This window comes from Stenella coeruleoalba, assembly GCF_951394435.1.
Source record: "Stenella coeruleoalba genome assembly, chromosome: 10".
Lineage (NCBI taxonomy): Eukaryota > Metazoa > Chordata > Mammalia > Artiodactyla > Delphinidae > Stenella > Stenella coeruleoalba.
Genome location: NC_137156.1, coordinates 80,471,989 through 80,487,687, shown reverse-complemented (window position 1 = coordinate 80,487,687; position 15,699 = coordinate 80,471,989). Strand labels below are relative to the sequence as shown.

Sequence of the window (15,699 nt, the reverse complement as noted above, 5' to 3'; positions counted from 1 at the left end):
CTCAGATATTTGGTCAAACATTCTTGTGGGTGTGTCTGTGTGTTTTTAGATGAGTAATATTTGAATTGGGAGACTGAGAAAAGCATATATTGCACTACCTAATGCGTGGCCCTCTTCCAATCAATTGAATAGAACAAAAAAGCTGACTTTCCCGTGATGAAGGGGCAAACTCCTCCTGCCTGACTGCTGAGCTGGGACATTGCTTTTTTCCTGGCTTTGAACTTGAAGTGAAACATTGGCTCTTCTTAGGTCTCCAACCTGCTGGCTTTTGGACTGGAGTTTATGCCCTCGGCTCTCCTGTTTCTCAGGCCTTTGGATTTGGCCTGGACTTTTACCATTGGTTCTGCTGAGTCTCCAGCCTGTTAACTGCCGATCTTATGACTTTTCAGCCTCCATAATCACGTGAGTCAATTCCTTATTAAAAAAAATCTCTTTATATGTATATCTGTATCTTTATCTGTATCTATATATCTATATGTATCCTGTTGGTTCTGTTTCTTTGGAGAACCCTGACTAATACAGCTTGTAATGAAAAAGCCTGTAAAACTTAAATAGTAAGGCATTTGCCTCACAGAAGAAGTGTCTGGGAGCCGTCAGTATTGGGTCAACATGGCAGCCCGGTGATCAAGGACCCAGGCTCCCTCTCTGTTCCTTCTTTGCGGCTCTGTGTGGCTTTGTTCTTATGCTCACAAGGCGGCTGTTGGAGGGACAAAGGCTAAAGGGGCTCATGGGAAGCCTCATGTGGCAGCATGGCTGATAAATACCTCATTGCCGGACTTACTAACTTGCTTACAGCTGGCACATGGACACACTTGCCTTCCGAGGGTCGGGGAGATAAAGCGTTAGGTCATCATGTTACTGCTACAAATAGATTTTGGGTTCTGTTAGGAAGAAGTGGGGGATGGATACTGGACAGGTCACTAGCAATATTCTCCACATATTGTTAAGTAACTATGACGTAATCAAAAGGAGATTCCAGTACTTCATTGGCTTTGGAGATTATGTGGATTCACAATCCATTTGCATTAAATATCATATATAGGTTTCTCCAAGCCCAGTGCATCAAAAAACATTTTTAGTTAATGAGGGAATATACTTATATTTACCGAGCAGCTATGATATGCCATGAGCAAAGCCTTTGCTTTCTGTGTTATCTTTTCTGTTTCTATTGTCCTCATCTTAAAAATAGAGAAAATAGGCCTCAGAGAGACTTTACATAAGTTGTTTAAAATTGCACAGCAAGCTAGTAGAAGAATCTGGTTAGAACATTGTGCCTTTATAAAACCCTTATGAAATTCTTGTTCTTATAAGAAAACATATAAATTATGTGTAATAACATACGTGTTCTTAACTCTGATGCTTAGCACAGTGTTTTGCAGTTAGCAAGCTCTCAGTAAATGTCTGTTGATCATATCAATTTTTTCAGTTGCAGTCACTGAAATTGATACTCCTTTTACAGGATCTTCTCTAAGTCCCAGTCTAGAAGAGCCAGCTCACATCTGAAGCCAGAAAATAATCTCATCAGTAAAAATTATAGTCAGAGCATTCAGCAACTGTTTGCTGAATACCTATTCTGAGCCAGGTCCCTCCTAAGCCTCTCTTATTTTTCCAGTTATGTGTTCTGTGCGCTGCATTCTGGATAAGTGCCTTCTGTCTTCCAGTCCATTTATTCTCTTTATATGTGAGCTCCTGCCCAATCTATATATTGTTTTAAATTTCAGTTATTGTATTTTTAATTTATGCAAGTTCAATTTGGTTCTTTTGCAAATCTGCAGTAACACTTTTTAGAATTTCCTGTACCCTTCATTCATTTTCAAACTTATCTCATTTCCTTAAACAAAGGAGCATGGTTTTCTTTTAATACTCGGTGTCTGATAATTGCAGTATCTGAAGTACTTAGGTGTCTGTTATTTCTGCTGGTTCTCATTCATGGTATATTTTTCTTTATATAGTTGGTGTCTTTGTGTGGCTCACTGCCCTTAAACAATTATTTGTGTGTGCGTGGGGGGGGACTTCCTGATGACCAGAGAACTATTTTAAGTTAAAACCATGGCATATATGTTTTTGATCACTTAGGTGTTGCAAAATTGGGACTGTAGACCCTCAAGAGAGCTTATCCATGGTTTACACCCTCTCAAGGACAATTCTCTTTGTTTTCTCCTTCCTTTCTTTTCTCCTGCTCTGCTTAGCACCAAGGTACTTCTCCCAAAAAACTACTGGGGTGGAAGGAATAGGGTGGAAATACTGATGGTTGATCCTTTCTGTGATGCTGTAGCCCTTTAAAATCTCAGCTTAATGCATAAATGCGAGATGGTTTACCAGACGCACAACACTGAATGGGCCCCATGCTTTAACTTTTGTTTCCCTCGTGCCACAAGGCCTTCAAAAACACAGCTCCGTTTCTTCCAGATTGGCAAATGCCTTCAGAGGTAAAGCAATCCATAAATTTTCCATTTACCTTTCTAATTTTAATACTTACTTGGTATTTCCTTTCTATTTTGTCAGCTCTTTGATGCTGTTACAGGGTTACAAATGTTTAATTCAGCAGTTTTAGCTGTTTCAGTGGGAGAGCTAGTCCAAATAACCTGGTCTGTCATTGTCACCTCATCAGGCTTTTAAAGAATCGTCTTTAAACATCTTTAATAACTTTTTTCCTTTTATAATCAGGAAAAAAACCCTAAGAAATTCAGGAATTTTTCTTTCCTTTTGTCTGACTTATGTTCTATTCTTTTCTGTTTTTTTTTTTTTTTAATTTTGAGATTATTTCTAACTCTCTGGGATTCTTTTTTTTTTTTTTTTCCAATGGTACCATCAATTTCAGAGTGCTAAGGGAAATGGAGTGAGCATATGGTAACTACTGCAATGAAATTTGGTCCTTTACTCATGTCTCTACCAGATGTGGGATTGCATACATAATCACCATTTCTTTATAAAGTCGACCAACTTGGCTAATTTCCTTAATTTATTTAGTATGTTTCCATAAAGAAAGTGATCTGAGCTGAATTAATCTGGTAGAAAACCAGAGTTATCCATGAAGAGGTAAATTGCGGGGGGGGGGGGGTTGGCGGGGAGAGTATGAACCACCCACTTACTTAATATGAATGCAATTCCAGATTGCATGGATTTTGCAGATCTTACAACAAACTTCCTTCACTTTAGGTTTTCATTAACCTTTAGCTGTTTTTTTTTTTTTCATGCTTCATGAAACACACTTAGGACCTCTGTATTGCTATTATGGGAATGTGACGTAAGATGTGTCATCTTCTGTTTTTTCAGATCATGACTTCCCTCCCTATTACAAATGTCTTTTTTTCTTTCTTTTTTAAAAACATTCTCTGTGGTTCTATTTAGACTTCTCATGTTTATTTCTCATCTGACACATACTCAATTTACTTTTCTAAATGGAGATAATTTCACTTTCATTTTCTCATTATTTGAGTAATACATCCCTGTAAAAATGCAGAAAACCAAAGCTCTGGTTTTTTTTTTTCTGCAAAAAGCTTTATTGTTTCCATTTGGTCCACATCTTGGGACAGGGCTCCAGGGTGGTTAAAAAGCTGCCTAGTGGCTGCAGAGCGGGGCTCCTCAAAGCCTGCTGGGCTCCGGAGGCTCCTGGTGGTTCTGGAAGGTGAGCCTCTCAAAGGGATATTCGCCCAGCCCAGCCTGGGGGCCAGCCGGCCTGCGGAGGTTAGTCATGTGGTCGCCCATCTTCTTGATGAGTTTCACCTGCTTCTCCCGGAAGCGGCTCTCCCGGAAGTCACAGACGCGGGGGTATGCGGGGGCACAGCCGAGGGCAGGCGGGTCCTCAAGGGTCTTTTTCAGGTTCTTCTCCGCTAGCACGGCGGCTCCGACAGCGTCTTGGGTTTTACCCCACTCGTATTGGGGAGGTTTCTGCTCCTCCTGGAAGAGAGGGCGGCCGCCGCACTGGTTTTGCATTTTCAAAACGCTCGGCGCCCTCGTGCTTCTCCTCGGCCAATTCCCGGAAAAGCGGCCCACGCTCTCCAGAGCAACATCGTCGAAGTAGAAGCTCAGAGCGAGGTAGGTGTAGGAGGCTTGCAGATGCATGTTGGCCAGGTGTTGGCCTCCACCTCGGTGGAGTAATTCTGAGGAATCCGGGAGCTCGTGGTTGATCGGTAATGAGGAGTTAAGCTCCAAAAAATGGTGTTGGCTGTTCCCTGTGACCGAGGATAGCGGAGTGGCTGATTCCAAAGGCTGTGACTGGAAAAAAGGTTGGAGTGTGGTGGGAGGCAGGAGCAAGGGGTGTCCCTGGGTCTGTTCTGTCCAAACGCTCTTGAAGCAAAAGACAGATCCGCGGGACCTCGGAGCACACTGTCCAAAGCCCTTCTTTAACAGCACTTTCCAGAGAGAATTTCACTGGCCCTTTATTAAGGGTTTTTGGTAAATATAATTACAAATTTCTCTTTCCCTCTCTCTATACACGTATCTAAAGTTGTGTGTATAATATGCGCATGTATTTATGTATATGAAGTATGTATGTGTACGTGCATACACACGTATGCATTTATAAAAATGCAATCATACTATATAAGAAGGTGTGAGCAAAACAAAACTGTTCTTTACTAATAATACACAGCCACGTCTATCTCTTTAAGAGGTGGCAACACTTCTTTCTGGATCAGATAACCTTTTGCTTAGCAAAATACATTCATAGGCTGTTTGTCAACAAAACGGTGGTCTCTGTACAAGTCCTGAAGGTAGAAAATTGAAACAAAGAGAATTAAATTCCACTCATTAAAAAAAAAAAAAAGAATGTGAGAGCTCTGAGGAGCCACTGTGGAAAGAGGCACAGGGGCTCTGGAGGAAAGAGAGCTAGCTAGCAAATTAGCTAGAGACAAACTAAGAGCCAGTGGCAGTTACAGAGGGATTTAAAAAAATGATGGCCGAAATCCAATCCTTAGTGAATGTCACTACAAAAATGTTGTGAATGCCGCCTTCCCTGCCTCTGCCCCATCACTCTTTTCTAAACCATCTGTAGAGGAGTTCATATACTATATTATCTTTTGTCTGAGGTACTTTGTGGAGTGAAGGCACTGGAATGGTATTCATCGTGGCCTCATACTGTCCAGAAAAGCACAAGAAGGGAGAGATTCAGAGTAGTGATGGAGAATTTAGCATGAGCTAGAAACTGGAACCAGAGTTTGTGAGAAGATACGTAAGCTGGGACTTGAATGTGGATCCCTGTTCTTAACCACTGGAGTCCTGAGCATGGTAGCCTCCATCCTTCCCACATACGAGCCTTTATTGCCCTTAGCTATAGTCCAGTGCCAATATTATTTACCAACTAGTATTGCATCCCTAGTCATTTAGGGGTTTCTTAATTCTATTTATCATTGTATCCTCACCTCATACCTGTTCTCGAATTCTTCAATACAGCTTTGATAGACTGTTAGCAAGTGCTAGCTCTCCCTTTTCATATCATATAGGGTAGGACCTTTTGAGTCGTTCTTATCATCATTAAAACAATATTTGAGGACATGATTTGGTTGATGACAGGCACAAATGTTAGAACTTCTTAAAATTAGCTAAAGGGTCTGGTACACACTGAGCCCTAAAGTTAGTAACTTTTTTTTTTTTCCTTTTACTCTGTATTCAAAAAAGCTATTACCAAGAGCAGGGCAATGAATGGGGCTGAAGAAACAGAGTTTGGTTAAAAAAGAAAATAATATGGAGCTATTAGAGCCCAGATTCCCTGTTCCACTCAGCCCAGACAGTAGACTACCCTTCCCTATGCACCCCTGACAAGAGACAGGATATTTATTTTCTGGAGAAAGGACACTGTCATGCTTGCAAAGACTCAAAATATTCTCAGATAGCCTTCCTGGGGAAAATTCTGGAGGGTGTACTCCTATAAACAATTGGTTAGGAAACAAAAAAAAACAAACAAACATGGAATTCAGGAATGCACACTCCGACACAGGAGACTTGCAAAGGAAAAGACCTAGAATAACAGTTGAGTAGCAGGCTGAGAAATGAAGGTCCGGAATGGAGCAAAGTGGGTGGAAAGCTCTGGGAGGGAGATCTTTAGAGAAGAAAGAAAATGGAACTGATGTGTTTGGGTAAATGGAAAATATTATTCACAGGTGTGTGGCAGAGATGTTGAACCATTTGAAAAATATGAACAAAGCTCACTTAGAAAACCAGGCAAAAACAGGTAAACAAACAAACCCAAGGCAATGATTGACTCCAAGGACTATGAAGGCTTGTCCAAAAACGAAGGCATATTCATAAAATACAGGTTGGCTCAGAAGCATCATAAAATGTGTAGGTAATGTCTAAAATGTGTAAGTTAAGAAAGAATAGTATAGGTCTATTATTTATAAATGTGGAAGTAAATATTAAGGAAAACATTTAGAAGAGTTGAGTGTTGGCTGTGGAGAGTTGGTCTGAAGTATGCAGAGAGGTTAGGCAGAGGAATGTTATTTTTCATTATGCCATTAAATTAAGTGTACTCTTTTGCATTTAAAACCATGCACTGAAACTGTTTTGGTAAACATTAATTTAAAAAGTCAGACAGTATATTTTTTTATACAGCATGGCCCATAAACACAACCCAGACTTCATTTGGTGTTCAACTGAGAACTTTTCAACATTGAGGGAAAATGGTCTGTTTTGGAATCACTGGGAGATAGTACAATGATATAATATCAAGTAGAGTAGACTTTGACCGATTTAAATGGTTTTTCGTGATAGTTTTTAAGCCAGGCAATTTTTCCTTACTATGTAAGATTGGACCCTACACTAATAGAGACTAAGGTTGCCAGACTTAGCAAAAACGAGCAAGTAAGCAAACAAGCAAAAGAAAAAGCAAAACAAACTAGGATGGTCAGTTAAATTTGAATTTCAGATAAACAATACATTTTAAAGTATATCTCAAATACTGCATGGGATATACTTACACTAAAATACTGTTCACTGTTTTTCTGAAACTCAAATGTATTGGGTGTCCTGTATTTTATGTGGCAACCCTATTAGATGCTCAAAAGAATTGTTGGGCCTCTTTTTTCTTTAGGACCCATTATGATCTGTCATCCAAGAATTATCAAACCTGCTTGCAATCTGTCTCTATTTTCAAGCTCTATCAGCTTTTGGGATTAATGAGTTCCATAAGGTGACTAACCACCTGTAAGTCCAGAAGAATGAGTCCATCTGTGCTCCTGTGTCATAAATTTGTCTGTAACTTGACAATGGTCAAACTAATGACCTGGATGCAAAACCTTAAGGGCAAATCCAGGAACAAGTCATGGTAAACAGATCTGATGTGTGACATGGAATGACATATCTGAATAAGTTGGCATATACTTGGTAGAAGGTGGTGACCTTATCTTAAGACTGTCAGACATAAAGTTGATCTTGTCCTTCCTTTGAACTCAGGCTCAACATCTTAATAGTCATGGCTGTTACCAATCAAGCTTTTATCCCAAGTCAGTCCATTTTTTTGGTTCGAATTTTTCCTTGGGACCTCTTTCACCTTTAATATAATTGCAGAGTAATTCATTCTTCTTCATTGGCAATTAGCTGGTCAGGGTTGGTATGCCCAGTTTTCAAATCCTTTCCAGAATTCAACTCTTCAAACAGCCTGGAGAAATCAAAGAAGCCATGAAGTGGTCAATTGCATGCCTCTGCTTTTCAGTTATTTCCAGCATGGTAAAGAGTCTATCTGTAATGGACTTAGGAGTATTAAATCCTTAAGTTTAAAATGTGGTGTTTTCTGGTTATCAAAGAACTTTTTCTGAAATGAAATGTATCCTGCTATAATTACTTCCCTAGCTTATGCTGCTCTTTTCCCCCCCTCCTTCCTCTCCTTTATAAAAGGCAGAATAATTTTCTCCTCATAATTCCAATCTCTTTGATTTTCCATATCTAGCCAAAATGTCAGTTAGCCTCTCTGTTAGAAGATTATTGGCTTCTAAAAGTTTTGTAACTTCAGCAATTTTATTCCTTTCATATTTTTCAATTTAATCAGTATCAGTCATTTTATTCATCTTCTGATAATTCACCCCAAACTGTAAGGTCTAAAATGGCTTGTGTGGGCTTCCCTGGTGGCACAGTGGTTACGAATCCACCTGCCAGGGCTTCCCTGGTGGCGCAGTGGTTGAGAATCTGCCTGCTAATGCAGGAGACATGGGTTTGATCCCTGGTCTGGGAAGATCTCACATGCTGCGGAGCTACTGAGCCCGTGCACCACAACTACTGAAGCCCGCATGCCTAGAGCCCGTGCTCCGCAACAAGAGAAGCCACTGCAATGAGGAGTCTGGGCACCGCAATGAAGAGTAGCCTCCACTCGCCACAACTAGAGAAAGACCACGGGCAGCAATGAAGACCCAACACGGGCAAAAATAAATTAATTAATTAAAAAAAAAAGAAGCTACAGAGAGTATTTACATAGATTTCACCTGAGAAGTGGGAACAAACAACCATGCTGGTGGGTGCTTTTCTCTTGGGGAATCCACCTGATTATGGATGAACCGATCAATTGCCTACAGTAGACAAAGACTTGCCTTTTTTCCAAAAACAGAACCCAGATTTTACTTGGGCAGTAACGTGACTAGGCTTAGCGGTGAATCGTGATTGGTTGAAGCCATGCCTTTGCCACCTACCCATGTACTAGGAGAGTCATCTATACAGTTCTTGCTGATTGGGTGTAAATGAAAGTCAGCTGAGGCATCTTGGAAAGCAGAACTTGTGCGTACCACCCTCCTCTCTTCCTGAATTGTCAATGTGATGCCAGAAGCTACAGCAGTCATCTTGTAACTATGAAGCAACAAGCATGAAGACAAAAGGACAAAAGGTAACTGTGAGAATGAAAGCTAGCAATTACCGACATTCATACTTCTTGGGTAAGCCTTGGAGAGTTGGGTTTTCTATTACATTAAGCCAAAAAGCACTCCTGATAGCCCTGTTTGGTAATTGCCAGTGGAGTAGGTTTTGAGTCTTTTTGCCTTTCTTTCCTCATATAATTTTAATTTTCTTATTCCTGCTTTGGAATAACCTTCAACTCTTTTATCCATCCTTCCCATGGTATCTATGAGGCCGCACAGTAAAATAAAAAAAGAAGCTATTGGATTCAGAAGGCTTGAATATGATTATCATCTGTTTCAGGGGCATGACCATCAGTGAGGATTTAAATCTTGAAGGCTTAGTTTTCTCATCTGTAAAATGAGGAGGATGATGACAACCACATCCACACTAATGATAGTAGCCTGACATGTGTTGCTCATTATGAAATGCCAGGCACTGAGCCAAAGAAATTTTGGACATTATCTAAGGCTTCTCAACATGATGATGGTGTAGATGGTTAAAAACTTTCTAGTGTATTGATGAGAAAATGAAAATTTATAAAAGTTAAGTTGTTTGTCTTAAGTTTTGTGTTGTTGAACTCATCTCTTTCAGCTATTTATTCAATATCAATGTAGCCAGCCTCCAAGGAGGCCCCCAGTGTTACTGGCCCCCTGGTAGTCATGCTGTAGTAATCTCCCACAGTGGCCCAGGTTACATCTGTGTGACCAAGAGCATACAGCAGAAGGAGTGGTCTGTCACTTCTGAGATGAGGTTCTCTTCTTCATCACTTGCTCTGGGGCGAGCTAACTGCTGGGTTGTGAGGGCCCTCAGAAGCACATAGAGCCATCCACGTAGAAAGGTACCGAGGCTTGCCAAACCGTAGATTCTTCAGCCCCAGCCCAGCCTCAGTTGCCTGCAGCCCCAGCTGACAGCAGCTTTATGAGAGACCCTGAGTCAGAGCCACACAACTAAGCTGCTCTCAAATTCCTGACCCACAGAAACTATGAGATAATAAATGTTTGTTGTTTTAAGATGCGAAGTTAAGGGCTAATTTTCTGTGGAGCAATAGACAACCAATACAGTCACCTCAGGGAGTGTTTCCCTGACTCTCCTACTTAAAATTGACTCCTTCCCCTGCTATCACAGAACTCCCCAGCCTCCTTATACTTCTTTTTTCTTAGCCCTTAGCACCTAAAGCCTCTGAAGACAGAAGTTTCTTGTCTGTTTTATTTAACGCTGTGTCCTCAGCGCCCAGAGTGGTTCATGGCCCATACTAAGGGCAATCAGTATTTGTGAAATGAACAAATGTCCCGCTCCACAGTCTCTACTGTTAACAGTCTTCTTTTGTCTGCTTCCTGTCTCATATGCAAAATAATATATAAAAATACCTACTGGAATGTCTGTTTCTGTTTACAAATTTGAATGGCCTTTTGCAGTAGGATACTACCAACTTTAAGCCATATTTCTGTTAGTACTTATCCGTACTAAAATTCTTCTCAATCTGGAAATCAGTAAAATGGAAGGAATTTTAGGTACGATGTCTATTAGAACAAGTAGATCCCAATTCTAATTCCACCTCCACGTCTCATTTATTTGTGACCGTGAAGAACACAATTTCTTCCAACTTAATTTTTCTCACCTCTTCAGTTTCCTTTTTATTCAAACACGTCTTATTCAACTTTATCTTAGAGGAAAAACATACTTCTTTCATAGTTTCTAAAAATTGTGCCTATTTTGTCTTCACTTATATTGTGAGTTTTGACTAATAACTTCCGATGATCTTAGGGGAAAATAAAGGCCAAAAGGGTCGTAATTGTTTGATCTTCTCATGGGGCCCGGAGTTAAAGGAGCCTAGATGACATACTTGGAAATTTACAAAGCTGTGTTCAAGGGCTCACACTGACCATCACAATGGAATTTGTTGAAGAGTTAAGGCCAGTGGCATCTACCCAAGGCTTTGATCTGGAATAATTGCTAATTTAATGAGGCTTTTAGGTTGAAGGCATTATCTCACCCAACAAAGTCTTTTCTATGGAAGAGGGTGGAGTAAAGGGTGATGTGGCAGTAGAGTTTAATCCCCACTAGCAGTTTGGGAAAGAATTATTCAGAACATACTTCTCGGCTGCTCAATACCAGCTATTCTTTGTCATCTCTTCTTTGTTCTAAGAAGTTTTGATAATATTTGGGTCATTCTCTGCTCTTGTTAATATTCAGCACTTCTGTTTTAGTTTATACCCTTCATGTTTCTCAAAGTAACTTTGGTCAAATTTTGTGTTAATGGCTATCTCGCATCCTTCAGTATTTATCTGGGTCTTTCTCCCCATCTCTTTCTCTGTCCCTTTCTCATTCTGTGTCTTAGGAAGTTTTTTTTTTTTTTGGCGGTACGCGGGCCTCTCACTGTTGTGGCCTCTCCCGTTGCGGAGCAAGAGGCTCCGGACGCGCAGGCTCAGCGGCCATGGCTCACAGGCACAGCCGCTCCGCGGCATGTGGGATCCTCCCGGACCGGGGCACGAACCCGCGTCCCCTGCATTGGCAGGCAGACTCTCAACCACTGCGCCACCAGGGAAGCCCATCTTAGGAAGTTTTGATTGAAAATAAGAACATCTCAATTCAAGCTTTCAGAAAATATGGAGAGTTTATGGGGTGACGTAAGTGAAAAAGTCTGAAGATAGAGCTTCAGATGTGGTTTGATTCAGAATTTTATGTTACTAGATATCTAGATACTTTTATCTGGGATTTCCTTGATTCTGCCCTCTTCCAGGTGTCAGCTTCATCCTATTATTGGTTTCCTTATGGTTGTAAAAATTGCTACTGTCACTCAGGTTCCCACATCAGCAAACCATGCATCCAAAAACAGAATATTCACCTGTTTTCTTGGGTTCCAAGTTACAGCACAAGGATCTGAAATAGTTTAGTTCACATGCCAGGAAGAGGCTACTGGTTGACCTCTAATATCTATTCTCCTCTTTTTTCCTAGTAACATAATTTTATCTGGGCACATTTATGCCTGAAAAAAAACCCTATATTTTCCACCTTCCTTTGCTGCTAATGTAACTATGTGACTGAGTTCTAGCCAATGAGATATAAGCAAAATTACTGTGTACAGTTTTCGTGTTTTTCCCCTAAAGTAAAGAAGAGGAAACATGGGAGCTCTCTAGTTGTAAGCAATCTTGGAAATCTGCGGATAAGAGCCGGACTTTAGGACTAGAAGAGCAACAAGGTAGAAGCAGCTCAGGCCCCTGCTGCCTCCACAGAGCACAGTCATCATCCCAGCTTGAGTTCTATCTGATAGAGAAACAAACCTTGATCTTGTTTAAGTCACTGTTAATTTTGAGTCTCTGTCCCATTTACAGTCACATCCTTTTAAAAACATCTACCTAATCCTGAAGCAATCACTGATCTGAAGGGTGGAATGCATGGTCACACGCTTCCCTGCTGGAGTTTTGGGTGGAGTCAGCTTCCCGGAACCATGTGGATCTCCAAATGCAAATCGAAGGCTGTGCAGAAAGGAGAGGGAGGAAGTGTGGAAACTACCACCAGTTGTCCAGTAAGCTTTAGTTTCCTTTCTCTGTCTCTATTTATTCTGGTTGTAGCTCTCATGACTAATTTGCTTGCAGCTCAGGGATTGTTGTTGGCTTTAAGCAGTCCAAACAGATAAATAAACAGCAAAACCAGGAGGTTGCTACATCTTAGAAAACGGTGGTACTCAAATGATGGTTTGGTGACCGTTGTGAAGGGCATGTTGCTCCTTTGGAAGGATGAGGGAAGATTGAGATGCATGCTTTCCTTTGATTTTAGTTTTTTTGGTGTGAGTAGACACTGTGTCTTCATCACGAAGAGTATGCTCAGTACTTGTTTGTCACTTGAATGTGTTTAATCACTGCAGCACTGAGAATTAAATAGCCTTTCCAAAGTGGATCATGAATGTGCCATTAACCAAGAAAAATAGGGGTAAGAAATAGATTGTAAAAATATGGAAATAACTCTTACTAAAGGAGAATAAATTTCCTCAGTGGCACGAAAGAATAAGTTTTAGGATACATGAATAATAGCACATAGTTATATTTAACACATTTATGGAGAGGAATCAGAAATAGGGAGAGAAAAATCTTAGAGTAGACATTCCCCAAGTTTACCTGCTTACATTTAACTTCATGGTTTGCCTGTTCATCTGGAAATTCATGGATGGGGATTCAGTATTTAACATGCTGAGAATGTGTTTTCAATGTGTATTCCAGGGAATGGGGGTAGGGGTGGGGTGAGCTGGAAGGCAGTTCACTTTTCTGCTTGTCCACATACATCCTGCAGAGGTCGATTTCACAGATTGAAGTCAGTTGCCACCAGCTATCATTGTTTACCCTTATAATTTCCCCTGTGCCAAAAATAAGGGTTTTTTTGATTTCACAAGACATTGCCCCTAGACTTTTTGAATAGAGTTAAAAATCGATTTATCTTTAATAGAGCTGAAAATCTGTATTACAAATACATTAAAGTCAGCCGCAGAAGTCCCCCAAAGTACTCTGTCAAGGAGGGCGGAGCAAAAGCAAGAGTGCAGAAAGACCACCAGTAGATAATGAGGAAATTGCTGTGAAGGTACTTGTGTTTACATTTGCAAAAGAGCTCCAGCTATGTGCATTGTTTCAACTAAATTTTTTATAATATGTCACCTTAGGCTGTATCACACACCAGTCACAGCACGGAGCTTTTGCTCAGTGTCTCTCTTTCCATTGTTGTGTGAACAATGTGCTTCAAAAACTTGTCTAAACAAGGCTTTTTGCTGCTGCAGGCAGCAGCAATGACTGCCGGGATATCATACTAGAAAAGGTGGGGCGGGGTGGGGGGAGTAGTTTAGCAATTGTATGGTTCCACCGTATGCAAATACCTGGCCTGGATTAAACATGGACTTGGTGCCCGTTGACTCCGGCTGCTGTCGGATGTATTTGCCTGGGTTATTGATCTACAAGTATGGGTGCCACTCGTCTTTAATGACTTGCTGGGATCATATGGTGAAAGTGATAGCTTCATTTGGGCTGAGCTGACAGCCACAGGTATACAGCCCTCAGCTCAGGTGGTTTTTACAGTTTTCAGGGAACAACTTCTGGTCTTGGTTAGGTGGCCTGCTGAGGGCAATGTTCATTCTAAATGTTCCCAGAAAATCAGATAGAGCTTTTCCTCGTTGTGGTGAGTCAGTGCCAACCATACAACAAAGACCACTTAAGTGGTTACCTTCTCTGCTCTGAGCCTGCACAGAGACTTGTGATGGGACCTTTTGGCTCGGAATCAGGTGGAGAATGTTCTATATCTCTTTGCGGCGATTGAGGGGCTGGTGCCTGACTGTGATCTGGGGGACCGGGATGGTCATTAATGGACAGCGTAACATTCTGGGAGGGAGTGGGATAAGTTGGGGGGAGTGGAACACAGACTTCACGAGTCTAGAGAGCTCAAAATATTTTCAAGGACTGTGGGCATGGGCTACGACTTGTGATTTATAATGGAACCGAAATTAATACTTGAGTGGCTCTTAAGTCTGGGCAAAGAAAGCTCTTGACTTCGATGCAGAAAACTGACACCTGGAATGAGTCCCTGACTGCTGAGTTATATCCTTGGTCCCAGCTGAGTTAAGCTCTGCAGGAAAACGATTCTTTAATGTTAGTGGAAGATGCAGCACTGTCTATTCTAGAGACCATAGTGATGGGGCTGGGGGGCAGCTACAGTTAACTCCCCGTCAGGGTCGTCAGGGTCATGGTCCTCTAAAGCTGGAGTTTCTAAATTCTTTTGATCTTCAGAATCCCCTGGAGAGCTTTAAGCATACTGATTCCTAGGTCCACCTTGACTTACTGAATGGGAGACTTTGGTGTGGGCCTGAGATAAAAATCTTTGAAAAACATCTCTGCAGAAGGTTTTGAGGTTTGGACAGAATTAATAACTGCCTTGAGCAGTGTTGCATCGTGGTAAAGTGTGGAGACTTTGAGTCAGACTGTATAGGGTTAATCCCTGCCTTGCAGCTTCTCAGCTGTGAGCCTAGACTAGTAACTTCTCTGTATTTCTGTGCTGTCACCTGTTATACGGGGGTAATGATGGTACTTCCCCACGGAGCATGAGTGAGGATTAGTGTGGGAAGAACTCAGCATAATGTCTGGCATGCAATCCATACTCTATATAAGTTAACTATTATTATTAGCTATTAGGGCAATGTTAGTCTTTAAGAGCCAAATCTGTTCACACCGGCAAAGACCAGAACAATGATAGTCATGATAATAGCTAAGAGTTATTGAGTATTTACTGTGTGCCAGAAAGCACAAGGTTCTTTCCAATAATTATCCCATCTCGTTATCACATCTACTCCCTAAAGTAGGCAGTATTAGTATCCCTGTTGTTTAAAAGAGGTATCTGATATGCAGAAAAGTGTATGCCCAGAGTCCCGTTCTTTACAGCTAGTGAGTGACAGTGCTGGGATTTGAACCCTGGACCATCTGACCCCAAAGCCCTTGTACCTGATAAGTGCTACCTTCTGCTGCTGCTGTACCTGCTATGAACCTCTCCTTTAGATGAAAAAATTCTAGAACTGTAAAAATTTCATGTTTCCTCAATACTTTTTGCTGTCTTCTGTGTTTTGTACCGGCTACACACTTGTTTAATAAAGTCTTATGTTTTTAGGGTATTGAATGCTTTTTCAAATATCAAACACCTTCTTCCTCTCTGCTGAGAATCACCGTCCTTGAACATGGTTTATCTGCTTCACACAACCATGCCCTTGGATAAACTGACTTACTGTTTCTCCTGTACAAACACTGTGAGCATCTTAAGGGCAATGAGGGTGTTTGTGGTCCTTCTTTTGCCTCTCTCATGGCCCAGCCCATCTTATTTTACCATGCTGGTAAAATAAGATGTCATGGGCAG

General features: G+C 41.2%; 2 protein-coding genes and 1 long non-coding RNA gene across 9 annotated transcripts in view; 2 read left to right on the top strand and 1 right to left on the bottom strand.

The window, feature by feature from the left end:
- LOC307192590 overlaps positions 1-3,051 on the top strand; it is a 39,930-nt gene extending 36,879 nt beyond the window's left edge. The window contains exon 5 of the long non-coding RNA XR_013830140.1: positions 250-3,051. This is a non-coding gene — a long non-coding RNA (uncharacterized lncRNA). The remainder of the gene's footprint in view (positions 1-249) is intronic.
- Positions 3,052-3,585: 534 nt separating this feature from the next.
- Positions 3,586-4,065, bottom strand: LOC307192972 (ferritin light chain-like; the record flags this gene model as incomplete). Its single annotated transcript, XM_079934347.1, has 1 exon — positions 3,586-4,065. One exon carries the CDS (start codon positions 4,063-4,065, stop codon positions 3,586-3,588), a length of 480 nt encoding a protein of 159 aa, XP_079790473.1.
- The window catches only part of ADAMTS9 (ADAM metallopeptidase with thrombospondin type 1 motif 9), an 813,664-nt gene continuing 801,746 nt past the window's right edge, over positions 3,782-15,699 (top strand). For 3 of the 7 annotated variants that reach the window (XR_013830128.1, XR_013830129.1, XR_013830130.1), the window contains exon 1: positions 11,234-12,346. The gene's annotated coding sequence lies outside the window, so the exon portion shown is untranslated. Of the gene's footprint in view, positions 4,039-4,515; positions 6,173-11,233; positions 12,347-15,699 lie in introns of those variants that run through there. The other 4 variants (XR_013830124.1, XR_013830125.1, XR_013830126.1 and 1 more) reach the window with 3 other exon arrangements.